The sequence below is a fragment of the Callionymus lyra genome, chromosome 12 (assembly GCF_982586985.1).
Source record: "Callionymus lyra chromosome 12, fCalLyr1.hap1.1, whole genome shotgun sequence".
NCBI lineage: Eukaryota > Metazoa > Chordata > Actinopteri > Syngnathiformes > Callionymidae > Callionymus > Callionymus lyra.
The window spans coordinates 9,729,376-9,757,246 of NC_141829.1; the positions used below are offsets into that span (position 1 = coordinate 9,729,376).

At 36.9% G+C, this 27,871-nt stretch overlaps 1 protein-coding gene across 1 annotated transcript; it reads left to right on the forward strand.

The window, feature by feature from the left end:
• The first annotated feature begins 4,471 nt into the window (after positions 1–4,471).
• On the forward strand, positions 4,472–26,857 carry LOC148068193 (insulin-like growth factor-binding protein 2-A). Its single transcript, XM_087804201.1, has 4 exons — positions 4,472–5,444; positions 19,661–19,812; positions 22,780–22,911; positions 25,309–26,857. Exons 1-4 carry the CDS (start codon positions 5,096–5,098, stop codon positions 25,465–25,467), a joined length of 792 nt encoding a protein of 263 aa, XP_087660327.1. The 5' UTR covers positions 4,472–5,095; the 3' UTR covers positions 25,468–26,857.
• Positions 26,858–27,871: the final 1,014 nt, after the last annotated feature.

A 27,871-nucleotide genomic window follows, 5' to 3' on the forward strand; every position in this document is an offset into this window, starting at 1 on the left:
GTCATGTTGTTTAGAGGTCAGTAGGTGGCGCCATCAGTTTACAAATGATGTTTAATTAGAACAGTTGTTTAAAACGAAGGAAAATAATGCAGAGGCCGCCATCTAGTGGACTCTGAAAATAATGACTGTTTCATGAAGCTTCATCAAACCATCACCTCCATTAAGTGGACATTGGTTGGTCTTGTTTATATAGACCTGAGTTATATTTTTCATCTCTTGATTTGTTTTATTTTGCAATGTCGTCAAATAATTGGAATAAATGAAGAGTTAATTTTCAAGAAAAAAATTGAATTATATTCAGACCTCTGTCAACTTGTATTTTATTGAAGTTGACTGAATTCTGTGTAACAAAATCACAACAATAAAATATGTCTACTTGTATTTAATTCTTTATATTTTGTTCTCCATTACATGTGGTGTATATGGTTTGTTTATATTGATTTATATCGCTTGTTATTTGATATATTTGTGCAGCCACTGTATCATGATACCTGATCAGCTGTTTCATGAGGTTTCATTAATACTAGTTGCAGGTATGGATGTCAAAAGCAGCAAAAAGTTAAAGATCAAATGATTTGAAAACCCAACTCTCCTGGTTTACTCACATGTCTTCCTCTCCAAGATGCAGTGAGTCCCTTATCATGACCATGTTTTAAACTTTATAAAGTTCTCCCCCTATCTCAAATCTGGGCGAACCAGAGGTTACGAGAGCAAAGAGATTAAGACGTTATAATGGCTTCACTCCTCCTCCAGCCAGCTATAATCACGCCCCGCTTTGTTAATACAACGACTCCCTGGGAGGTGGGGACTTCCGGGATTGTAGACGTGCGTTGACCAACCTTCTTAATCTGACAAAATAATGATTTTTAAATGAGTTTATCAGCTATATTTGAATCATTTAACATTCATTATGTTTATTGTTTTAGTGAAAACAGTTTCATTGCTCAGTAGGTGGCGCTCTCAGTTGAAGATAAAGTGAAGGTTTCAGTGAATTGAGATTAGAAAAGGCTGGTAGCTTTTTAAGAATCCAGGCTCCATCTCTGTCCTCTTGATGCTGAGAGTGAGTGATGGTGGAAAATGTGACCACTTCTCAATGGTATTCCATCTGTCGTGCCTAAATGACTCCCTAAAAGACGGATCTTTCCTGCAACGAGACACATCTCTCAGCGCTCCGCTATCAGTTTGCTCAACTTAAGTGTAAAATTAAACGTCCAGACATTGTTCCGCCGTCGCACCGCTCGTTCCACGGTCGCCCGGCGACGACGGCCACAATATAATCAGCTTCGTTTTTTAAGAAAACATTTCCGTGATCTAGCGACTTTGAAGGCATCTCGCAGAGCAAACAAACTTGCTTTGTGTGGGAGCTCACGTGCTGTTTGGACAGCGTGTCTCCAGCTTCACAGTCACGGAAACTATGTCCTCAGGTGGGAACGAGAAAAGCTGGAAACGACTCTTCTTCGGGGAAGAAAAACTCACAGAGGGAAGTGAGATTCATTGGGGTTTTCCAACCCGATAATTGAGTGTTGAAGACATTTGATGGTTTTCACATAATCACGTGAAATATGGACACCATCGAGAAGACGAGGATGAGGAATATGATGATGGAATATGAGGCGCTGATGATGGGGTCAGGGTTGGAAACTGTTGCAAGATAATGCTTATTCATTATAAGTGTATATTGAGGTAAAATTGACTTTCATGTCTCTGTAATTATTTCCTCTCCCTCTCTCTCTATATAAATATATATTTGTAACTTGATCATGTTTTTTCACAATGATCGCATGTTATGAAAGAAAAGTATATATATATAATATTATATAATTGCAAAAATGTCCAATTAAATCAACTTATTTCATGATTAAACCAAATTAAAATACTTTTTTTTTTTTAATGAGTCATTATTATTATCATTATTATTGCATGATTCTGGACCTAAACTTTTTTTTTTAAATAATAATATTTGTTTTACACTAAGAGGACGGATTAAAAAGGAAAATCATCATTATTACTTTCCTGTTTAATTTGTTAAGTATATACAGTTCATGTATTTTAGTACATGTATTGATTAATGCCTGTATATTTCTGTATTTTAAGATGTGTACTTTTCTTTTGACTTGAAACATAAAATTAAATTTCACATTTAATCTGAAAAAAAATGATATATGTATATATATATATAAGATATATCATTAATTTATTGTGCAATTTATTTAATATTCAAATTAAGAAAAAACAATTTAAATTTAACTTTAAAAAATATTCATCAATGTAATTTTTAAATAAATGAAATAAATGCAAAACCATTTCATGAAAACATATCAATTAAATTCAGAATTAAATCCTAATTTAAAAATAAATAAATTTCACATTTAATCTGAAAAAAAAAAAAAATATATATATATATATATATATATATATATATATATATATATATATATATAAGATATATCATTAATTTACTGTGCAATTTATTTAATATTCAAGTTAAGAAAAAACAATTTAAATTTAACTTTAAAAAATATTTATCAATGTAATTTTTAAATAAATGAAATAAATGCAAAACCATTTCATGAAAACATATAAATTAAATTCAGAATAAATCCTAATTAAAAAAAAAAATGTAATGAATGATTTTTTGTCTAAATCAATGTCATTGCGATTTTTCCTTCCTTTGTTTTGGTTTTTCAGTGTTTGATTGACAACAACTGTGACTCCCTGATTGGAAAATCCTCCGTTAATGTTCTGGATAAGCAGGATTTGTCCGCGGTGCCAGAGAGCAAGGCATTACTGTAATCCAATTGGGCGTCTCCTAGGTGTGAACCGAGGTTGCTTTAGTCCGACACTTGCACTGGTCCGTCCCCGACAGAAGATCAAGTTGAAAGTGCGGCGCTGACTCCTCGAGCTCATTCCTGGAACGTTTGTTTTTCTATCCCACTGATATTTTTAGTGTCATGTTTGGTTGCTGTCCTAGCTTAGCCCGGCTGCTGCCGCTTATTCAACAGCTCAGTGACCTCCTGTGATCTCTGTCCACTGATAAAGTAGGTGTGAAATGCTTCTACGGAGTTCATTTATTTTTTGTTTAACGTAACAAAATACTTTTAAATTACCGCTGACACAGCACAAATTGGCAATAATGAAATGTTCTTTAGTTGACACTTTGCAGTTGTTTTTTTATGGTTTATTTTTACATATTTTCTGTCCAGATTATCTCTGAAACAACCATGTATTTAGGAGTTGCTCTCCATAGTATTCTGTATTTCTATGATGTCTTGGCGCAAGTTTGTCATTTTATTGACAGGTTGTGTCGCCGGCGATTCGTTGCTTGTATTGAGCTAATTATTGCGTTAAATATTCAGCTATTAATTTGATTAAGTAAATGTTTTTGAGTGACAAAATTGGTATTTTTTGTTGGATTTGTTGTATTGTGTAATTTTCAGGACCCCCCTATGGCTTCCAAAAATACATATGTAGGGGTGGAGGTCGTTAACTTTGACCCAGAGACAACAGAAGAGATACCACAAACACATTTGTTTCAGGAATCCGGGTCACCTTGACCCTGGGATAGCACGAGGGTTGAAGTAAATAAGTAAGTTAAGGTTATTTGTAAAGATGTTTCTAGACCAGGGTCACAAAGCGCATTAACAGACAAAAACAATACACAGTTAAAACTATATACTATAAAAGGTCAGGAGATATAAGACAAACACAGGAGTCCCTGAAAGTAAGAACCAGAATTTTAAAATGGATCCTAAAAGAAACTGGTAGCCTGGGAAGACTTTTAAGGATCGGAGAAATGTGAGTTCTTCTACTAGAGCAGGTCAGAATTATATTTGTATTAACTGCAGGCGAGACAGAACCTTCTTGTTTAGACACCAAAATAAACTGTTACAATAGTCTAAACAACACAAACACATGGATTATAAGATCCAGATCCTGTTGTGACATCAATTTCCTAAGTTTAGAGATTTTTCTCAGTTGAAGGAAACAGTTTCTTGTCAGTTTTCTGCAGTGTTGAACTAGAAAAAGTCCATTGTTCTGTCGGGCGCTGTTTTGTCTCAAATGTTCAAATGTTATTTTCATTTTCAGTCCTGCAATGATCAAAGGTGATTTTAATCATGACTGACTCAACAAGCAATGGCATAAAAAAAAGTTTCTTTAGTTGACACAGTTGAAATATTTTCAGGAAAACTCAAAACTACAACAAAACTTAAAGTCGTGAAAGAAAAAAAATCACAAAGAATGTCACTCAAGAACTTCCTTATGTTCCATTTTTTTATTACTCAACTGTATGTCCGGCAAAAACCACAAATTGAAACAAAAAGATTGTTAAACCTTGTGGAATTCATTGAAAAAACTTTAAAAAAAACGTTTTTCTTTTACTTAAACCTCCATAATAGGGGTGGATAGTAACAATTTCCAAAGGGCCACAACTAATGCTGTTACTATTGTAAGGGGCCGACAAAGCCAATAGAAAGAGTAAAAATATTATTTGGATGTTTTTAACTTTTTGGACGTAGATGAAGATAAGAACAACTGAGCTCCTGACACTACATTAAAATGAACAAACATTTTTGTCTAGAGCAGGCTATTCTGAAAATAATCCCAACCTTAAGTCGACATGAGGGTGAGTAGAAAATAAGTGGGGTGAACAAACCCAAAGATATTCTTGGACTATCGAGTCAGATTTCAGGAATGACTTCCTGTTCATCTAAGAGCAGGAATGCTGTCATTACTAAGCAGTAAATTCGAGTCAATTAAAAGTGACGAGTCACAGGTTAAAGTGCAGGATGACTCAATAAGTGTGGCTCCCATTCGTTGCATTTTATTGGTGCACCTCATTGACTATGATTAAGTGGCAGAAAAGACAAAAATGTAACAATTTTGAAGAATAAAATGGCGTATTTTAAAGATGACTCTCTGGTGAAGTACGTGTGAGCCATTGATTCCCTTCAGCTCGTACAAGGGAGGCAGAAATCCGAGCGGAGATAGGACCCTGTCTGTTTACCCAGGGCTCCTGTTGGAGGATTCTCTCAGGGGTTGTTCCAGAGTTCACCCGGAGTCCCACTGGTCTCCAATTAACTAATGAGGCATTAAAATGACCTCCTTTATCACCTGTGGCTTTTTGTTTGCCTATTTACTCCTACCAGGACTTTTGCTCGGGGACATGATCTTCCGGTGTCCGAGCTGCACGGCCGAGCGTCTGGCCGAGTGCGCCCAGGTCACCACGGAGTGCGGCGAGATCGTGAGGGAGCCGGGCTGCGGCTGCTGTCCGGTCTGCGCCCGGACCGAGGGGGAACCGTGCGGGGTCTACACGCCCCGGTGCGCCGGGAGCCTCAGGTGCCACCCCAGCATGGGAGAGGAGTTCCCGCTGCAGCAGCTCATCCACGGCTTCGGACGGTGCGGACCGAAGGTGGACGACGTGGACGGTCCTCAGGCTGCGAACGGTGAGACAAAAAAAAACAAACATGTATTTTGAAAATTGTAAAGCGTCCTATTTTCCTTTCTTCTAATTCTTCATGACTTAAGGTGATCGTTTAGATACCGATAGACACGACCTGAGAGACCTTCCTGCGGCATTGATCTGTTTGCAGATCAGTTTGTTTGCTTTCAAGTCGACAGATATTGATTTCTTGGGAGATTGTTCATGTACTTTGAAACTTCAACACAAGCGACCTATAGAGAAGAAAACACCTTCTTTTTTTGTCGTACGCTGAAGAAATTTGGGTTTAAGGATTCCAAAGTTTTGCTTTTATTTATTTTTCTAGATAGCTAGTGTTCCGGTTCGAAATAGCCGCATTATTGTCATAGACCGGCCTTAAGATTGAAATGGCACGACCTGCTAAACCAAATGTTAAGTCTATCAACACTTCTCGCTGGTGATGATTTGATGAAGCTTCATGAAACAGTGTCATGTTGTTTAGAGGTCAGTAGATGGCGCTATCAGTTTAAAAATGATGTTTCGTTTGAACAGTTGTTCAAAACAAAGGAAAATAGTGCAGAGACGCCATCTAGTGGACTCTGAAAATAATGACACTGCTTCATGAAGCTTCATCAGAGCCATCACTTATTCTCAGCTGAATCAGCAGGAACAACACGATGGTCCCATATAGAGTTTCTCATTTTCGATACTTACAGTATATTTGAGTCAACTCGGCCAAAACAACATGTCAATATGTTACTTCATTATGTATGCATTAGGTTTTCATTTTCAATAATAATTTCTTCTTTTTTTTTTAAATAAAAATGTGAAAATTCCAAATGGTACTTATCAGTATATCAGAAATAAAATAATTTATTTTCTCTTTATGTGCAGCCCGGTATCAAATGCCTCGTGTTTGCCTGCATGTTTAGTCTACTTTTTGGCCTGGGTTTAAAACCTATCAAATTTGCTTCATGAAACAGTGTCATTATTGTCAATGTCCACTAGATGGCGGTCTCTGCAATATTTTCCTTTGGTTTGAACAACTGTTCTAATGAAACATCATTTTTAAACTGATGGCGCCACCTACTGACCTCTAAACAACACGACACTGTTTCATGAAGAATCACTATTATAAAGACTTATATTACAGTGTATTACAACCGTCTGATTACAATGACCGATACATGCCACGCAACAACGCAAAAGCTCCAATTGTAAACAATGTGTAGTTTAAAGAGTTCAGTAAATTTAAGTTTAAAACATGTAACTGGTTCAAACCTCATAAATAAACTCAAGCGAAATTTATTTTATAGATTTGTAGTACATCTGCCAAGGAGGTCTGTTTATGTGTCTGTAATTATCTTTTTTAGGGAAATCTCAAAAAGTTTTGAATGTATTTTGATCAAATATTCATTGATTGTTGGTTTTGTTGAATCTTGGAGCTTCTGAAGGAATCACTTGTATGGCTTCTAACTGCTGCCGTCTGATGACAAATTATAAATTTCAACATTGTCTTAGTGCTCTAAGATAAGATTTGAATGAAATATAGATCTTGTTTTCATTAAATTCTTACTTTGATGTGAGGATTTGACTAGAGCTGGACCCAAGTGCAGATGCACAACTAAACAACAAAAATAGAAAGAATCCAAAAAAGAGAGTGTTGATGAGAAAAGTCACAAACACTGGATAAAATGAGAAAAAGTAGGCTCCGACACAACGAGGACAAAAACACCTAAAAGCAAGCAAAAACTGTAATCCATGAGGAGAGTGTAGAGAAGGTACATGCATGCGAGTGATGATTATAATCTGGCGCCTGTTGCTGCCGGAGAGGTGAATTTAAGCTCCAGCTACAGGCGCCGTGGAACTCACAAAGTCAAAACAAACCAAGTTTCAAAATAAAATCAGACATGAAATTTGTGCTGATAAGATCAAAGGCTAAAGCTGATGACTTTGATAGGTAGCATCGCCATGTTCATAGCTACATAATGTAAATATTTAACAAAAGAAAATGGGACAAATATTAGTTGTTGGTTATGTTAAGTTTGAAATTGTTGCATAGCAGGCTAACACTCAACATCACACATAGAATAGACCAAGAACCTGCCTAAATCAGCAACACAGCCTCTCACTGAAACCAAGAATATGTCGAAAAATGATTGAATAAAAACACAAGTTTGACATTTCACTGGTCCCGTACTGGGTCACGTGTTGTTTTGGCAGCGTAATCCTACCTGCGCTTGGTTAAGTGGTTCCCACAGATACAGCTACCAGCATCACTCAGCCGGCTCCTTCAGACGTGTCATCGTGTTTGGATGCTATATCCATTAGGCTCTTTCACTTTACTCTCTATGAAATCACCGCACGTCTTCACTTTTATGTCTCGAAAAAACTCCACATTTTTGCATCAGAAAACCCAAAACAAATAACCCAGAACTCCCGCGGGACACACAAACGTCAAGAGTTCCTCTCCCACATTAGAGTGATTAAGGACAAAGGGTCACTATTGATTTCTGAAAATGAATGTTGACGTGTGCAATGTGTTTGGCAGGCAGTGGCGGTACCACATCTGTGAGCGCAAACAAGCAGTATCCCTCCAGTGACCCCCTTACAAAACTGTAACCCAAATATCTTCAGTGCATCTTTGATGCCTGCTTCTCACTTAAGGACTTCATTAAAGGCACAGGTGGATTCTGGTCTCACAAGGACTTAGACAGGTTTGTATTAATTGCTCTGAAAAGGTTCGCATGATAAACGACAGAGTTGAGTTCTGGCAGTGTGACTCTAAAAGGATTCGGGAACCACAGACTTAATGGTTTTTGGTACGCAAGGGTAGTGAAAACAAACCCAACTCTCGTTTCTGTAACTTTAGCTAAGTGTGATGGACTTGTCCGCGCGCTGGACTGTGATTTACCGTCGCCAGTGTTAAAACCAGTAAGAACACATAAAGGAAAGCTGAAAATGAGCATCAGTCGAGGCTGCGGTTTGCCCCTGGTTTCAATGTGTTTTGCTTGGCTGTAGGGCCATGACTGCTGGCTGTCAGGAGCCCACATCTGTCTGCTCTGTAGCCATTGAAATCTGAATTTTTCAACTGGTTTCCTGTGTTTTTTCGAGGCACGCATTTTCACTTTCAAATAACCCGACTGCCGCACACATGAAAGAGAACAAAGCGTTTTCTGGAGATTAAGTGTGATTCTTAGTTCAGATGGCAGGGAGGATACTTAGCCACCCAAGTTAGCATGCTGTTAGCACGTTTTTGCTTTCATTATTTTTAGGGCCTCACGACACATTTGATCCTACCAATAACCAAAGTGACTTATTTTCATATCATCGGTATTTCATCTGTTTAATAGACCAACACACACTTTACTTGAGCACATGTTCAACTGTTTCATTCTGATAGTTGCTTTTCCTTACACTGGTCCACGGCCATATGAAAAGTAACTTTAGTTTCATTGGGACCTTTTAAGACGGAAAATCGACATGAAGGTAACTCCATTTTGACGGAAAGGGGTTTAAAAGCAAGACTGGAGTGTTAAGTTTTACCTTTCCTCCAAAAGACTTCTTTCGTTCTTCTGTAGAACCAGTTTATATCTTGCTAGATGTTCTCTAGGTCACAGTCTATATATTGATATCTGTCTGGATATAAATGCTCTGTATATATCTTGATATCTTGATGGATGGCCTGAGTAGTGATGGACTGATGAAGCTTCATGAAGCAGTGTCATGGTGTTTAGAGGTCAGTAGGTGGCGCCATCTGTTTAAAAATGTGATGTTCCATTAGAACAGTTGTTAAAAAATAAGGGAAATATTTTACTGGATGGTCCGAAGAACCATTTTATATCCTGATATCTTACTAGATGTTCTGAGGTACCAGTCAAATGTATCGCTGTTTTGCTAGATGGTCCTAAGAAACTGATATACATCTTGATAGATGGTCTTAGAGAACCAGTATATATCTTGATAGATGGTCTGAGGAACCATTATATATGTAGAGTGTCTAGGAAAACGTTTCGCACATTTCCAAAAAGAAGAAGTTGAAAAGAAGAAGTTGCTTGGATGATCATCAAAACATCTTCCTAGAAACTCTACACAGTTCAATTGACTCGTTTTTAAACCTCTTGGAAGGGCATGACCTGGACGTATGATAACCTTCATGGACAACTGGTATATATCTTGATATCTTGCAAGATTTGTTTAGGAACCAGCATATATCTTGCTAGATGGTCTGAAGAACCAGTATATTTCTTGATATCTTGCTAGATGGTCTGAAGAACCAGTATATATCTTGATATCTTGCTATATGGTCTGAAGAACCAGTATATATCTTGATATCTTACTAGATGGTCTGAGGAACCAGTATTTATCTTGATATCTTAGTAGATGGTCTGAGGAACCAGTATATATATTGATATCTTACCAGATGGTCTGAAGACCACTTACAACTTACAACGACTAACAGCTTAGTGTCATCAACGAACCTCTAGATCAGAGGTCACTGTACCCTGAGGAATACGGTGCCAAAATTGAACAAAAAAATCCTATATTTTGATGTCAAAATAATTAGGCTTGGTCTTTGAATTTTACTGATAAATATCAATAAACGTTATTATTACCAGTAAAGTGGTCCCTCACTATATCGCGGTCTCACTGTTTCGTGGATTTTTTTTAAGTGTAATTTTCCTTTTTTTTTGTTGTAATTTTTTATTTTTTTTATTTTTTTTTACAGCGTACAGTATTAACGTGCATTGTGTTCTGGGTCCTGATTAGCTAAGTGTTACCAGCCAGTGTTCCTCCTTAATAAGGTAGTATTGTGAGTTGTGGATGCGACGAAGTGCGTGTGCGTCTGTCGTGATTGTGAGGAGGCGAGCGAAGCAGCTGCATGTGTTCGTGTATTCGAGAAGTCTGGTGGTCCTGCTTCCAAAATAAACCAGTCAAGCCAAAAGAAAGAAGTTGTTATTCCCCAGAAGACTCCTGTGACCAGTTTCATATAAAACTATCCGGATGTTAGAGTTACCAACGCCTAGGAATGAGCTAAGTTTGGGGAACTGTTTTTGAAAACCAGCGAGTCTAACTACGGTCAAGACGCCAGAAAGGCAGGTCAAGGTAACATAATTAATTTACTAATATTGTACTTGTTTTATTTTTATCTGTGAAAGTTTGAACTTTGAGAGTGTTTAAATAAGAGAGAACTGTGAGAAAATGTGAATATCTGACTGAGAAAAGTGTATAAAAGTGTGTGGTTAGGGGTTTACGGCCTTAAAACATCTTTAATAATGGTAAGAAATAAAGCTGATTACCTTGTTGATTTCGTCTATTGTGGGGTTTTTTCAAAACATATCCCCCATGATAAAAGAGGGACCACTATAGTATTAGATGAGAAGAAACTTTCTCCGTACCTACTATTACATTTCGTAAAGTAACATATTCATTAACATGTAACATGTTATGTATCTCTTTCGTAATATTACTTACTTAGGTACTTACAGAACGAAACTTGAAAATTGTATTCAAGAAAACACACTGTATACTTCAAGGTTTGTGATGCTTGTTAAGATTACATTTTAATTACGAAAAAGGTTTGCAACTCAGGTTGGATTTGAAGACGTGATTTAAGTCTGTGACTGAAATTGAATGTATTATTCCAATTTGATTGGTGGTCAAGCAGACGATATTGTTTTCTTTAAATTACGTAAAGAAGTCCTCTAGAAAGTGAATTAAATGAATTTATTTCACTTTTTTCAATAGTCTGTTCATATTTTTCCCCACCACACAGTGGAAGCATCTATTTAGGTCATTTTAGTTTGACATGTAATAGTGTCTATGTCTGACAGAACCAACACTTATTCCATTGAACTACAGTGTCTTTTCCACCACGTTGACCTTGAAAGGCAAACGGAAATTTCCAAAAATGGGATCACAACAATCAAAATAACACAATCCCAAAAATATAAGCCCCACAACTGTTCACGGTAGATGGTATAGAGGGTTTAACAAATATCTTTGCATATTCGGTTCTGATGTAAAACTTCCAGCATTAAGTCTCTTGTGTGTCTCTTTAAATCCTTACCTTTCCTAGTCCTTCAGAAGCTGTTTTTATCCTCCTCCGCTGCTGATGAATAACAGCATATATTCCAAACTATAATGTGTATCTTTCCAGGAAAACTCGCGATACTAGATGCAGGACATCCTCCGTGTTTCCACTTGAAAAGTTAATACAATTATTATGTATCTGGGGGAAACTCTAAACGTTTCAATCTGGACGCGCAGATGTAGCGCAGGAGTTTGAACGGATCCCGATGGTTTCTTCCCTCTTTTCCATTCCAACTGTTTTAGGAACCAAGATATTAATTCACCCTCGCTCCAGATTCCGAAGCAGGTGTGGGTCATCTGTCAGCGAAGTGTCCAACAATCAGAGTGGAATTGCACTTTTCCACATTTGCAGTGTTGTTGGAAGGAAGTTATGATGAGTTGTTCGTGCTGCACGAGCGGCGGAATGCTTGATAAGCCCAAACCTAAATGTATATCTTGTTTGTGTGCTTAAGCGCTCTGTCAGCTGCCGTTTAGACATTTGTTGGCTCTGACATTGGATCCATCATAATAGTCTACTGATATAAAAGTATATTTTATCTTTATTTATTTTTGTTTATTCTTTCGTATTTCCTGCTCGTTCTTCTTTTTGTATTTCTTCCTTGTTCATTCTTTCCTCTTGTATTTCCTTATTGTCTACTTCCTCTTCTTGTACTATTTCCTTGTTTTTTTTGTTTTTTTCTTGTATTTCCTACTCGTCTATTTCCTCTTCCTGTGTTTCTTCCTTGTTTATTCTTTCCTCTTGTATTTCCTACTCGTCTATTCCCTCTTCCTGTATTTCTTCATTGTTTATTCTTTTCTCTTGTATTTCCTACTCGTCTATTCCCTCTTCCTGTATTTCTTCATTGTTTATTCTTTCCTCTTGAATTTCCTACTCGTCTATTTCCTCTTTCTGTATTTCTTCCTTGTTTATTCTTTCCTCTTGAATTTCCTACTCGTCCATTTCCTCTTCCTGTATTTCTTCCTTGTTTATTCTTTTCTCTTGTATTTCATACTTGTCTATTTCCTCTTCCTGTATTTCTTCCTTGTTCATTCTTTCCTCTTGTATTTCCTGATTGTCCACTTCCTCTTCTTGTACTATTTCCTTGTTTATTTATTTTTTTCTTGTATTTCCTACTCGTCTTTTTACTCTTCTTGTATTTCTTCCGTATTTATTTTTTCCTCTTGTATTTCCAACTCGTCTATTTCCTCCTTTGTTTATTTTTTTCTCTTGTATTTCCTACTCGTCTATTCCCTCTTCCTGTATTTCTTCCTTGTTTATCCTTTTCTCTTGTATTTCATACTCGTCTATTTCCTCTTCCTGTATTTCTTCCTTGTTTGTTATTTCCTCTTGTATTTCCTCTTCGTGTATTTCCTCTTCTTAAAATTCTTTCGTGTTTATTCTTTCCTTTTGTATTTAATCCTCGTCTATTTCCAACTCTTTATTTCTTCCTTATTTCTTCTTTCCTCTTGTATTTCCTCTTTGTATAATACCTCTTCTTGCATTTCCTCCTTCCCTTTTCTGTCCTAATGTATTTTTTCCTAGTCTTATCTCTTCCCGTTAACTTCCTCCTTGTCTATTCCCTCCTCATGTATTTCCTCCTTTATTTTTTCCTACTTGTTTTCTTCCTATGGATTACATAAGGAAGGAAAATGTAGAAAATACATTCTTATAGGTATTATACCAGGAAATAGAGTTTGGGGAAATCACATTTCTTTATTTATGTACACATTTCCTTGCATATTTATTTTCCTATAGCTACATAAATAAACATGTGTTTTGAATCCATTTAAACTATATATATATATATATATATATTTTTTTTTTTCTGTCTATGTCTATTTTCAATCTCCTTTTCATAAGCTCCATCAAAAGTAGTCAAGTTTCACTCAAGCGTGGAATATAAAGTTCTTATACGCCAGGGGTTATATGATCATCAACACTATGGATCTGTAAAAGATTGAGTCGATGTCGCCAGAAGCTCATTCATGGAAAGCAACAAAAAACGTGTAATAAAACCCTCATTACAAACAATGTTGGACTGATCCTGTCGGTGCAGGACTCGGAGTCACAGAGTCGAGATCTGGGTTGATTTAAGGGGTGATTCTCAACAACCCCTGCGCTCTATATTCATCTGAAATTCAACTCGACATGACTGTGAAGTTTAAAAAAAAAAGAAAAAAAAAAAAAGAAAATCACCTTGACCCTGCAGTGTCTCTCTTTTAAGTCTGACACACACTTTAGAAGCAGCAACTGGCAACAGTTTCCTTCTCAAACTACAAAGGCAGATTCATTTGGTTAGGATGACACACTCGGCCACATGGAAGCAAAAAGGAACATGAAGGCTTGAAAGAACTCACTAACCGTAAAAGGTTTGACAGGGATCTCTGCCGGGACAAAACCTCCTTTATTATTCAGACCCTCTTTTTTGTCCATTTGCCAGCTGTAGAGTGTTTGAAGTGGTGGAGTCTTGAGAGGAACCATTTACACTGATAAATGTTTTGAAGTACTGTAGGTTTTTTCTTTCTTTTTTTTTTGGACATGAAATGCATTGAAGTTTTTTTTTTTTTTTTTTTTTTTGGGACACATAGCTCCTCTGTATACGATAACATTCATGCTACGCCACTCTGCACAGACATTACTCAATGTGTGCCATGAGGGAACCGTGAAAGCATTGCAAGATCCGAACCCTGGAACAGCTCTGGGCAGGTAGAGTTTCTATGGTGCCTGAGAAGATACTCAACAACACAGAATTTTGGTTGACAGCTGTTGGCTTTGGATTTGTTTTTTCGTCCTGGCTAAAAAAAACATTGCGTGGATAACTTGTCTATTTAATCAAAATATTGGAGAAGATCACATAAATCTTCATGTCGTGTTTCATCCAGCAGGAATCAAAGTCCAAAAAGTATTGACACGTCGACAGATCATCTCTTTGTGTTTTTATCCTTCATTTGTTGATCACTTTTGTCATATCTTTTAACTTATACAACCCCCAAATCATAACTCTTGTACCTCAAGATAAAAAATGTTAAGATGTCATCATCAATATTAACTTGGAAGTAGTCTGTGATATTTTATATACAAATGGAGATTACATTTTCCGGAACTTTGGTTGATCCTCATATTGTTAGGTATCTTCTTTTATTTAGAATAATCTGAAGTTTGACCTCTGACCTTAGTTTTTTATGAAAATGGAGTAACCTATCGGATGCAATTCATGACAATCAGCGAAAACATGCAAAAAAATCGAACACATTATGGAATTTCAATCCATAGAAATTAGTTTTGAACTCAAAGTAAAGTGTGTTATTCTTTTAGAATAATAATTTAAAAAATGTTTATACATTTAGTAATTATCAAAGCAAAAGAAAAGTTTTTAAAAAAGCAACAGAAGAAAGAAAGAATACATGCAAACATCCCAGTTTCTCTGAATGACCTTCGTCTCAATTTGAAATTTAGTCTTTCAAAAAGAATAACAATATTTTGAAACTGTAGAAAATAGTTTTGAACTCAGAGTTGAGTTTTGTGTTTTTTTTGTCAGAATTTAAAACATATTTGTAATGTTATTTATTTTTTCATTATTATTCTTTACAAATTCCAAATAATTAACTTTTGGTTTAGCGTAAAGGCTGTTATATAATTATAATGAAGAAAAAAAAGAGATTTTAATCCATAGATTAAGATTAAACAGAAAAAAAAATGGAAAGAAAAAAGTAATAATTATGTTTTGAATATTAAAAGAAAAAAGTTGATTGTTATTTTTTATTTTTGTTTTCTATTTTTTTAATTGCCAGCAATGTTGCTTTTGGGAAACAACACATTTTGTTAAATCCTTTTAAATTGTGATCCCTGGTTTTGGACCACAGCTGTTAACAGCAAAATCATTTTTAAAGCAAAAATAAAATTAAAATAAATACAGAAAAAACACTGAGCTTTTATCTTTAGCAAGAATAAAAGGAAAATATATATATTTTTATTATTTTATTTGCATTTCCGGCATTGTTTTTTTCCATTTATTTATCAACATGCTGAGTATTTTTTCTTTTGGGAAAATACTTTTTGTTTGATTCATATTAAACTTTGGTCTCTGGTTTAGAACCACGGCTGTTACCTAATGACAAAATATAGAAGAAACACTTTAAATCTTTAACTGTTAACCTCAGTTTAACAAGTCTAAATGTATAATTTAGGAAAATAAATACGAGTCAAGAAAAGTAATGGAATGTATTTTGATGTTTTTGCCGTCCAGTTAGCAGAGACTCGATATCAATTTTAACTACAAGTGGTTTGCGGTTGAAAAGAGCCAACTCCCTCTTGTTATCTGATCCCACTTCGCTGACAGCTCCTGACTCCCTCGGCTTATTAGTCACCGTAACTCATAGCAACGGGAGTGAAATCAAGAACCCTTCAGGTCAAGATATTAAGGCACAACACTAGCAGCAAAAGGTGTATCAGCGAAAAGTCGTAAATAGTTCACACTGGCTTTATGAGCCGTTTTATCTGAGAAAACTCTGCCAGCACATCGAGTCAAAGTTGCAGCCGCAGGAACTCAAGAATCCTGTCAGATTCCTCAAACTCCAAGCCAAGAGTTGTAAATAAAAAAGTCTTCTTTTAGGGTCTGATTTGGTTTTTTATTGAGATGCGTAGGTAAACGTGGTGTCCTCGAAACATCCCCGGCGCTGAGGATTAATCAAGCGCTGACATCTCACTGGCAGAAACCATGTCTCGAATAATTGATGCAATTATTAGACGCTGAACTTGTTCGGACAAACCGAAGGAAGTCACGCTGGATGAGGTCGGGAGATTCAGCTCAGCCTCACCGTGGAAATGGATTGTGTAACGTAAAGATGCACGAAAAGGGGCCGTTTTCGATGATGGCGTGTTTGATTTACAACCATATGTACGAACTTCACAGCAGTAATTACGCTCGCGAGTTGCCTCGGGTGGTTTGAGCTTGAGAACGTGTTGACAGTAAATCACTCCGGTGACATTCACGATACTTACTTATTCACGGGTAATTCTCATTGAAACGATCAATATTTATCTTATGTTATGACTGTCTAGGATTTTTCTCACCAGTTTTTGTGAGTTTTAGAATGTGATTCCGACATAACTATACAGTTTGCTGAAGACTCAAAACCCACATCTCGAAAGCACAACCACGGAAAGTGACTCACCAAGTCAAATAACTTGAAACTGTAAACGTTTTTGGGGAGTTTTTCTTAGCATCGTACCTGCTCGAAACAAACTGATTGAAACACATGTAAAGTAGTGAAGGTCTGATGAAGCTTCATGAAACAGTGTCATGTTGTTTTGACGTCAGTAGGTGACGCCATCAGTTTAAAAATGATGTTTCATTTGAACAGTTGTTCAAAGGAAAGGAAAACAGTGCAGAGACGCCATCTAGTGGACTATGAAGATAATGACACTGTTTCATGAAGCCTCATCAAACCATCACTAGTTCAAAGTGCCTTCTATTTTACTTCTATCATGAGAGTTTTGTGATCAAACCCAGTCAAAGAGTTGCTGGATTCAGAAGCAAAAGTCGGTTCATTATCATTGGTCAGACCCAAAAAAGCTCTCAAGAGCCTCCTGCAGGGATGTATGTCTCCATCACTGTGGCTGAATCGATACGCATCTTGATACTCTGCCAACGTTACCATACAATACACTGAAATTAAATGACGATATGATGAAATACAAATCTTCTCTTCTTCATGATATGATGCGATTCAGAAACAAGTTACTCACAATATACTTAATTACAAGAGAACTGGATTTTAAATGTGATCATGGGATACACTTAGTCATGGGTTGAAATGTTCCAGTTTAGCCTCAATGCATGGTGATGTTGTGGTGCATTTAGAGTGCCTTGGAAATGGATGTTACCAATGAATTTGCCAATCCAAAAAACGCTAGAGCAATGCATCGTGAATTTGCCCACAAATTAAATCCGATGCAATCTACCGATGCAGCCGCATCTTACACTTAATCGGCGATCCATTCATCCATCCATGCATCCATCCTGTAAGGAACAAACCGCAGTGGTCACTATGGCGTAAGGATGCATCGCTAAAGGCCAGTTGTAGCATTAGAAAGAGACGCTAGGGGACCAAAGTAAAAAAGGCGATATGTCATGTGATAGATGAATCTGTGTTGCCTTGATAAACCGACGTTGGCCAGGGATTTTTATAAGATAATACAATTTTTAACTGTTTATTAAAAATGCAAAAGCAATTTAGTTTAGTTTTAAATATCTAATGTTCCTTTAAGATGTTTACATGAACTTAAAACGGTGCTAGCATACTTTTTCGACCACAGACTCCAAAAAATCATATGGAAACTGAAAAGTAGTGATGTGCTGATGAAGCTTCATGAAACAGTGTCATGTTGTTTAGAGGTCAGTAGGTGGCGCCATCAGTTTAAAAATGATCTTTCATTCAAATAAGTGTAGAGACCGCCCTCTAGTGGACTCTGAAAATAATGACACTGCTTCATGAAGCTTCATCAGACCATCACTACTGCTAGGTGCTAAAAGAAGGTAAAAAAAACATTGAAGGACTTGAAACTTTTGAAAGGCTGTAACTTGATTAGTATTTGAGCCACAGAGTTTAATTAAAAACATTCTGTGGAATGAGACGAAGAAAATGAGTATATTCACGCTAATATAACTAATAATAAGGGAGTATTTAATGCATGACCGTTTTTGGTATTTGCGGAAAAAAATCAGTCTTACTCTGGATCAGTTCATTTTAAGCCCAAATGTATCTCATGAATTTAAAGACAGTAGAAACAATTACAGTGTGTCGCCGTAGTTGTGGTTCCTTTTCTCACTAGTCTACATCCGTCTCTGAATGATTCAACCAGAAATTCCTGTAAGTCCCAGAGAATCTTCGGGGAAAGTTTACCCAGGTTGGGATTTTAATCGATTCTTCAGCTCAACACAAAACAAAACACTTGTAGTTGTCATGCTGACAGCAGTTGGACTGTCATTCCCAGAGAACGAGCTTGTGGCTGCTTCAGGAATTGTGCCAGTAGAACCGGATTTTGCTGATGAGGTTATTCCTGACTTATTGGAAGTTTTGGGGAAAATGTTTCAGGCAAAAAAAATTGTGGAAATGAGGATGCATAGCGAGTGGAATCTGTCTTGAGATGATTTAAGAGACAGAAGTTGGACTTAATGAAGACACATTATCGAGATAAAGATGTTTTTCTCAAAATTATTTTTCCTGTAAGACACATTACATGGTCGATATACACTACTACTGACTACTGCAATAGTACAGACGCTACTGATAATAATAGTGTTTCTATTGCTGCTATTACTGCTCTAGACCAGTGGTTGGCAATTTCATTTTCTAAGGGGCCACATTATATACTGTGTTGTAAGAAAAACATATAATAATTATACATTGAAAACATTATTTAAAACTACTTCAAAATTCAAAGCAGTTTATTAAAAATGCAAAGACAATTTAGTTTAGTTTAAAATATCTTATCGTTCCTTTAACATGTTTGCATAGACTTAAAATAGTGCTAGCATAATTTTTCGGCCACAGATTCCAAAAAATGATAATAATGATAATACATTGAAAATATTATTTCAAAATACAAAGAAAAAAGCGGAGAAAAAAGGCCTAAAACTAATGTTGTTCTTATATGAGTGTTCTTATATGTTGAAATGAATCCAAAAATTAAAAAAATGTTAGATAGCTATCAGAGGCTCATCGAGTAAGGCGATCATACTTAGACCTTTTAAGGGCCTGGACTGAAATCAAAATACTGATATTTTGTGAGCAAATGTATATGTATATAGTGAGTATATACGATCAGTGTACGTTGATACTGACTGATCGCGGGAAATTGACTGTTGTTGAATGATTTTCTTACTCAGAGGAACGATTGTTTGGATTAATTCAAGTCTCAAGAAACTGTTTTGTCTCGTCTGACCCTCTTTTCCAAACCAGTGTATTGTTCGGAAAAGTAAATGTAAGCAGAACAAAGTTGATCTCCATCTCATCTTTCCACTTTTCAATTTCCTGTCTAAACCTTTGACTGACAATACAATTATTAAAACTCTTTATTTTGAAAAACAAAAATCGACCAAAAAACCGATCCGATATTGTGCAATAAGTTGGATTTATTCGTTGTTGTGGTCTCTAATGTTGCAGAAGGACATGGAACGGAGGATCCGATGACGAAGCGACCGACCGCAGACGCCTGGCTCTGGTACGAGTTCGCCCGGAGACAGCATTTGAATGTAGGCAGAACCAAGATGAAGGCCAACGAACCGAAAGACCCTCGGATTCAGAAACCGTCTCAGGTCGGTTTTTTCACTGACACCATAGTTCAAGATAAAACATTCACAAAGTGACTTGAAATCGTTGTTTTTTATTTACAAATGACTCAGAAACGGCCACCGACAGAAAAGGGAACCAAAAAAATGAATTCAACTGAGGGATTAAATTGTATAATATTCTTTTGTTCTCGCAGTGGAACACATGCCAAAAGTTAAACACAGGCCCGCTTTCCCCTCTGCTGTCTCAGAAAAAAAACAAAAAAGCTAGACAAAAAAATATCAACAGTTCCTGGAAAACCCTTAGTGGGAAGGCGTTCAAGCACAGATATCCCGTCAGCTTCATGCAAATGAGCGGCGGGCCCCAGGAGTTTGTGTCACAGTTTGGCAAAAACAATCGTATGCATGCGCTCATTTTCTCCTCCACTTGCTCCACGTACCGCACAAACAAAACAAAAAAAAAAATGCAGGAGAGAAAAATGTTGTCCAGCAAATTGAAAAACAATCAAGGCAGTTCATTGAACGCAACAAAAGAGGGCGGCCGTGGAAGCGCCTCCGTGTGGGTGGTCACATGTGTGCGCCGGGCGTCATACGTGGCTTCGCTGTCACAGCTGTTTTCTTTTGTCGCTGCTGTTAACGATCCACGGCGTGGGCTAAAAGGTTACACGAGATGTGGACTTTGGTCCGTGAGAGGAACAAACAGATCCGCTTATGTCATTCACAGTAATAGTTCAATCAGTAATAAACAAATAAACTTCCCTTTCTAATCAATTACACAAGATATCTCTTGATACATCAATGAATTATTACCGATGCAAAAAGTTGCTTTATAGCAATTATATGGTTAGACAATAGACAATATTGTCTATAGGCAATTTAAGTATATGTGAAAAAAGAGCTGAGCCAGAAGCTTTTAAAATAAATCGAAAAAAGCACCATCCATATAAGAAGAAATGTCATTTTTCTTTAGTCGAGGCTTGACCCAGTTTTTCAAGTTTGAGATTGAACCAACGTAATAGAATAAATCAAAATTTAACCAGAACAACGTTGATTAAAAACACAAAAACAAAAGATAACATAATAGGGATACACACTGAAACAGGGCATACCTCTGCCAAGGACCTAACCACATCATCATTGCTCAGATAGAGTGGTTGGCTTGTGGCCTGAGGAGTTGTGGGTTCAACCCCAGCTACCGCATGAGATTGTGGACTTGTGTACCTGAGCAAGATACTTTACCGTGACTGCTGACTGCTGGTTGAGGTGGCGTGCTGCGTCGCAGCCTACTCCCACCATTGTGTGATTGTGTGTGTGAATAGGTGAATGCCTAACTTGTGTAAAGTGTAAAGCACTTTGCACAAAAAAAAGCTATAAAAGTAAGAGCCATTTACCAATTTAAATAAAATTGAATTGAATTGAAAAACACTATACAATCAAATATTAAATATATCGTGATTCAATTGTGTTGGTTCAATAAAACACGGAAAACACTATTAAGAATAACCGGCAAAACAATCAACTTAATCAATAGATACAATTTAAAAATACACATGAATAACACGATTAACTAACATTTTTTAAATGTTTCAGAATCAACACAAATTGACAAAACCAACCATTTATGAGCTAAACACAAAAGTAACATTTTTTTCAGGGCATCCATGAGGTTTCTCCTCAGAGACCTCGTAAAATACATTTAATACCATTTCATAATTGATCATTATGTACCAAAAACATCAAAAATACTTCTTGGGACCTTTTGTTTATGTTCTTATGTTTCCTGTCGCTACTTTATACTTTGTTTATGTATTTAGGTGTTTACAAGTTGTTTGTTGCATACAGATACATAGTTAGATGGTTGGTTGGTTGGTTGGATGGATCTCTTGCAATTCAAAATAAACAGCTTTGACCTTTTTGCTGTTGAATTTTTCGACCAATAAATGCAAATATTGTGTTTGCTAATTCAGTAAATTGTTGGGTTTGTTAGTGTCTTATATGAAATGACGGAAATGTGAATTTTATTGGATGCAGATGTTGAAACTCACAAATCATTTCGGAGGACTTTATTATTTTTTGTTGACTAATCCCTTAAAATCAGCTTTTATATTTTTTGTATTTGGAATATTTAACCGTGATGTTAGTTTCCTACTCTTGAAGGTGTAGATGGACTTATAGAACTTATCGATTGATTTGCTCTGGAAAAGCAGTGTTGCTTGAACAGCCTTTATTAAGATTGACGTGATTCTGGTTATCCAGCCGTGGTCTCATATTTTGAGGTGAGTTCATTTATGTTGGACTAAGTATGATATTATTGCGGGACAAGGGCTGAAATGGCTCGACACTGCAACACACACTCACACCACAGCAGCTGGTATCAGATTACTGAGCCTTTGTATCTTATTGCTTTCATCCATTTGACCAGTGACTCAGTACTGGTTAATGAGTAACATGAGTGAATATCAAACCTCCCCCATGAATCCCAAAACTTGAACTATGATGCAAACAAACCTAGAAAGAATTTCGTGTGGAGACTCATTTTAGATTAGATTAGATAGACTTTATTGAATGGGTTTCCAGTATACAGCAGACAATAGTTTTAAATAAACAAGAACAAATTGCAAGTAAAGAACAAAGTGCAAGGATGACAAATTGCCAAAAAAAAGAACATCGATCAGAAAGACAGACTTTATTAATCCCTCTGGAAATCCTTGGGAAATTGGGTTTTTAGTTTGCGGCAGACAATAGTTTCATAAAAACAAGAACAAAGTGCTAATAGAGAACAAAGTGCAAGGGATGACAAAGTTCAAATTTGTTTACTAATACAAAATTCCTCTAATACAACAAGGATTTTTGCTTGTTCATCCAGGATTATATTATATACAAATATTTTTTTTAATCATATTTCCTCTTTGAGCTATTTTAAAAACTAGTCGTATAGATAGTTTAGTTAAGAACTGCGTTCTCTGTAAACTCTGCCTCTCGTCCCTCTTTTAGACGGCCTGTGAGCAGGAATTGGACCAAGTCCTGGAGAGGATCTCGAAGATGACACCGGAGGACAACAGAGATCACCTGGAGAACCTCAAGTTTCCAAATTGTGACGTGAACGGACTTTTCAACCTCAAACAGGTGAGATGCATCTCAATGGACCAGCGTGTCGACTGTTACAGTTGACTTCGGGAAAAATACAATTCATTTCACAGGCTGTTTCTTCTTCATTAAGTCAATGGAGTTAGTTATAGTTTTCAAGAATAAATTGGATTAGACGTGATTAAGGTCAAGTCAGGAAATTTTGTAAGAATGATTTGTGTTGAAAAATAGATACAGAATCCCATAGACTTCATAAAATTGTGTTGGGTTGATGGGCCTTATAAAGCAGCTGATGAAGTATCACGATTAGTGATGGGTATTTTTAAGGTTTTTTCCGATACTAGTAAGTATCCGCTATTTCTTCTCGGCTTTCAAAATAACGCTTTGTGTCGTCAGCTGTTTAGTCAAATGCAAAGTGTTACCTGCCGTGGACGATACACCTTCAAAGCTCCTAAAAAAAGCGCTGTAAATAAATATTTATACCTGATATTACTCAGCTTTTACAAACATGCAGTGTATGCAATCTTAAATTAGGATTTTTAATGAGGATTTGTATGAAAATGTACTGACTGAAAGGAGGCACCGAAATGTATTTTGTTTTTTGGTCTGGTACTACACTTGCAAGAAAAGTTTTGGCACATAGTAAAATGTCCAAACCAAATTTTCCTGGCTCACCCACATGTTTCAAAAGTTGAAGTCTTCCTCTCCAAGATTCAGAAAGTTCCTCATCATGACCTTGTTTGGAACTTATAAAGGTTACGAGAGTCCATTATGGCGTAATAATGGCTTCACTCCTCCTCCAGCCAGCTGTAAACATGCCCCGCTTTGTTTATACAATGAGTCCCTTTCGAGGTGGAGACTTCTTGGATTGATGAAACGCGCTGACAATCATTGGTGTTTGACCAATCCCAGCAGAGTGGCAGGGTTATGGTCAAACAAACAAGATTTCATCTCTAGAAATGTAGTAGTCTTCAGTGGGCGGAGTTTAAGATCATTTTCTAAAGTAAATATTTCAATGAAAAGATAGTTTTGTACAAACAGACACTGATGATGCAATAGAGTCAAACCTCTATTCAAGACACACTTACCTCTAAAAAATTAGTTGAAATGAATTATGAAATTATGTTTTCATTTTGAAACCACTAGATGCCACTCTTAGTTTGTAATTGACGTCAGGTTTCATTGAATCAGTAGATCATAGCCAAGGATTATAAAACAGAGAGAGCCATCTAGTGGCCTTTCAAAATAAAGACACTGTATCATGATACCTCATCAGCTGTTTCATAAGGGTCGTAGTATGTGTGGCATTACCTGCGTGTTACTGTTTGCTGATGGTAAAATTGGCGTTTTTCTTTACTACAAAAGTCAGCCAGCCTCAAGTGGACACTTTATGAATTGCAGCTTTTTGCACTCTGGCTTTATTTATTTAAACAGGATTTTTTCTGTTTGTGGAACCCTCTAAGGGCCACTAATATAGAATAGTAATTAGAATAGGAAGATAAACAAACACCAAAACAAATGGCAACAGCAACACATGCCCGGCTACATGTCGTCCCACATGAGATGTTTGGCAAACATCATGGGAAGACTTTTGTCATGCTCCAGAACAGACTGTGCTCCCGATGGAGTCGGCGCTCATCCTTTTTTCTTTTTTCGAAAATCAGACAAACAAGGTCACTTATCGAGTGTTTCCTTGCGAGGACAGCGGAACAGAAAAGAAGATTTGAATAGACGCCACGGTTTTCCCTAAAGCAGGGTTTTCTCAACCACTCAGCCAATTTTCATCACTGGTCACAAACAACAGCATTGTTTGGGAGCACAGTCCTCAGTTCCCAGGGAGGAACACTGTACCTCCTCAACACTCAGTTCCTTTTTTTTCCTTTCTTCTGGTGTTCTCCCTCCTCGTCGCGGGGTAATTACTGTAACTGTCACTTTTTTTGTTCTTTCTCATTGGAGGAAAAAAATGGAAAGTCTTTTCTTCCCCCCCCCATCGGCTATTCATTCTTTTAACCCCCCCGCCGTCCCCTCCTTGACCACCCTGTGTGCACGGCGTAAACTGTGTCCACTTCAATCACGACCTCATTTCTGAACGGGTGTGTGTGTGTGTGTGTTGTGAGGAGGAGGCAAGGCGTGGCGGAGCAGGGGAGTTAATATGCATGCCTGCGTGTCTCGGGATGGCTTGTTTAGGGGGCATGACCGGAGGATGGGCTGTTATTGGGTGAGCGGTGGTCCCACCCAAAGCATGGCCCACGCTCTCGTCCAATGGCCCCCTGCCATCAGGAAGTACACACACATGCTGCCACATTTCAACGCTTAATTAAGGCAGCCCCAGCGTCCTACTGTGAATCTTCATCCCTCCCTCTTTTTTTTTGTTATTATGTTTTCCAGCTTGTTTTTATTTTTTTTTTCCCCCTATCCTCTTCTACTCCTCGCCAGTGCAACATTTCCACGCATGGCCAGCGCGGCGAGTGCTGGTGCGTGAATCCGTTGACCGGGGTGCAGATTCCGACGACGCCCAGAGTACGAGGGGACCCCAACTGCATCCAGTTTCACGAGGAACTCATGGCGACGCCGGCGACTTCGGTGTCTCGCTAGAGAAGACGTCCCTGAAGGCTTCTGGAAAGATTTCTATCATGAAATGTCGTTTTGTTTTCTCTTTAGATTTAATTTTGACTGTGATTCGCTTTCTATTGAAATTATTATCCAGTTACAAATTGGATTCATGATAAAGTGATGAATTTCATCCTCATGTCGACTAAGTGTTGGAATTGTTTTCAGAGTAATCTGTTTCTTTTAAGAGTTATAGACAAATATGTTTGTTCATTTTAATGTAGCATCTGAAGCTCAGTTGTCTTCGTCCAAAAAGACACTTAAAAACATCCAAATAACTCCCTCTTCTATTGAAGCCTTGTCGAGAGGAATTGTTCCGTTAAAAAAAGAATAAATAGATCTGTTTTTGTGGCAGACATTGAAAGAATAACAAGCAATTAAACCGGAAGTAATCCTTGTGAATATCGCAAGGGGTTTCCAGAGTACATAAAGTCTACTGTCTACGCTGGAAGTATCTGGATGTTTTAAGCTTCTTCTTAGAGACAAAGACACCTGAAAAAGAACGTACATTTTTTTCCATAACTCTAAAAGGAAACCGATGACTCTGAAAATGATCTCAACCTTTAGTTGACATGAGGGTGAGTAGAAAAAGAGTGTATCACTTTGACATGAAGCTGGAAGTAATGCTAGCAGGTTTGGCAATTTAAAAGAAAAGCATAATTTGATGTCCACTAGGCGATGGTCTAGAGTTATTGATGCAAGTTACTGTGGTCTGCTCGACACAAACACAGATAAATAAATAGTGATGTGTTGATGAAGCTTCACGAAACAGAGTCATGTTGTTTAGAGGTCAATAGGTGGCGCCATTAGTTTAAAAAGGATGTTTCATTAGAACAGATGATTAAAACAGGAAAATAGTGCAGATACGCCATCTAGTGGACTCTGAAAATAATGACACTGTTTCATGAAGCTTAATCAAATCATTACTAGAAATAAGGGAAACAATCACAAGTTAATGAAAGATAGTTACTGTTGTTTCTTCTTAAATACAACTAAGCATACATATTATTTAAGTTTTTAAAGTGTGTCAAAATCAATACAAATGGGAAAAAATGTTAATCAAGTGTAGCTCAGCTGTTTTTACTCAAGTCAAGTTGGCGGGCATGATGGCAAAACTGTGTGTTGGATTGTATGATGAGGAAGTTAAAAGGAAAACTGGAAGTGAAAATATGGAATTATTGAAGTATCTTTTTTTAAAATAAATACAAAATGTTTTCTTCCTCGTTGAAGATATCAATCTTTTCAACCAGTTTGAGATTATAGTTTCCACTCTGCCATGGTACGATACCATCGTGTTTGGATCTTGAGTTTAGAAATGCATTGTGGGTCAAGAATGATTGATATATTGTAATGATTGTTTTTATTCATTAAAGAAGAAAATGCTCAACCCAAAAAATGCATTGGGTCTCATTCATGAAACAGAAGAACCGATTGTCGGTGTAAAATGTAGAGCAGATGGAAATTACCGGGATCCATCGAAATGTTAGTAGCTTTTCGTAGCAACTAACAAAATCTAGACTCGCTCCTGGTCATGTGTACAGTTTGTGTAAATTGCAAGAAGGCACTTGAATCAAGCTTGGTGATTTCGTAAATATACGTTTAGATACATATTATTGCTTTGTTGTGTCGAACAAAACACAGATGAAAAACGAGATATGAACATGAAAAAATAAACTTTTAGTCAAATTATTTGGGGATTAAAAGGTTTACATACAGATTCTGTTAATGTTCTTTTAGCATGATAGTAATATTGGTAAAAAAAATAAAATAATGAAATATAAGAGTATGATTCTTAATAGGGTTGAATAACAAATTATGTAAACAATCGTTGCTGACATTTTGGTCGCTGAGATATTTTTAGAAGCAGAAACCTTGAGCAGAACAACATTTCCCCTGTTACAGAAGAAATACAATATTTGTTTCTCTCTCTTTGTGTTTTTGGCATGTCTGGTGTCATGTCCCGTCTTTTATATTCTCTTTCTTCTCACTTTCTGTTCTTATTGTGAAGTCCTGATCCTTGTCTTGTTCACTTCCTCTCGTGCCTCTCGGCCCTGATTCGTGTCACCTGTGTGTTCGTGTCACCTGATCCCTGTTCCCCATGATTGTTGTCTGCTCAAATGTCTGTCAGTCTCTGTCATGACGTCAAACCTCGGTTGTAAATGTTCTGCTCGAAGTATAGTAGATGTTTTGACCTTTTTTTTGTAAAACTTTATGTGCAAACATGCAGGTAGATTTACTCCCGTTTCATGAATGAGACCCTTGCTGTGTCTCAAATCGCATACTAGCGTACTAAAGGTTAGTATTTTTAGTACGTTAGTGTGTCTCAATTCTTAGTATGCGAAATTTAGTGCGCCATGCATACTAAATTGTCATACCAACACGCCCACAA

Bases quoted from the DNA above. Each gene is read 5' to 3' on its own strand.
- LOC148068193 (XM_087804201.1), top strand. From the start codon at position 5,096: ATGACCTCCTTTATCACCTGTGGCTTTTTGTTTGCCTATTTACTCCTA. The intron at 5,445-19,660 runs GTGAGACAAAAA...CTAATGTTGCAG, and splicing joins CGGTCCTCAGGCTGCGAACG to AAGGACATGGAACGGAGGAT. The intron at 22,912-25,308 runs GTGAGATGCATC...ACTCCTCGCCAG, and splicing joins GACTTTTCAACCTCAAACAG to TGCAACATTTCCACGCATGG.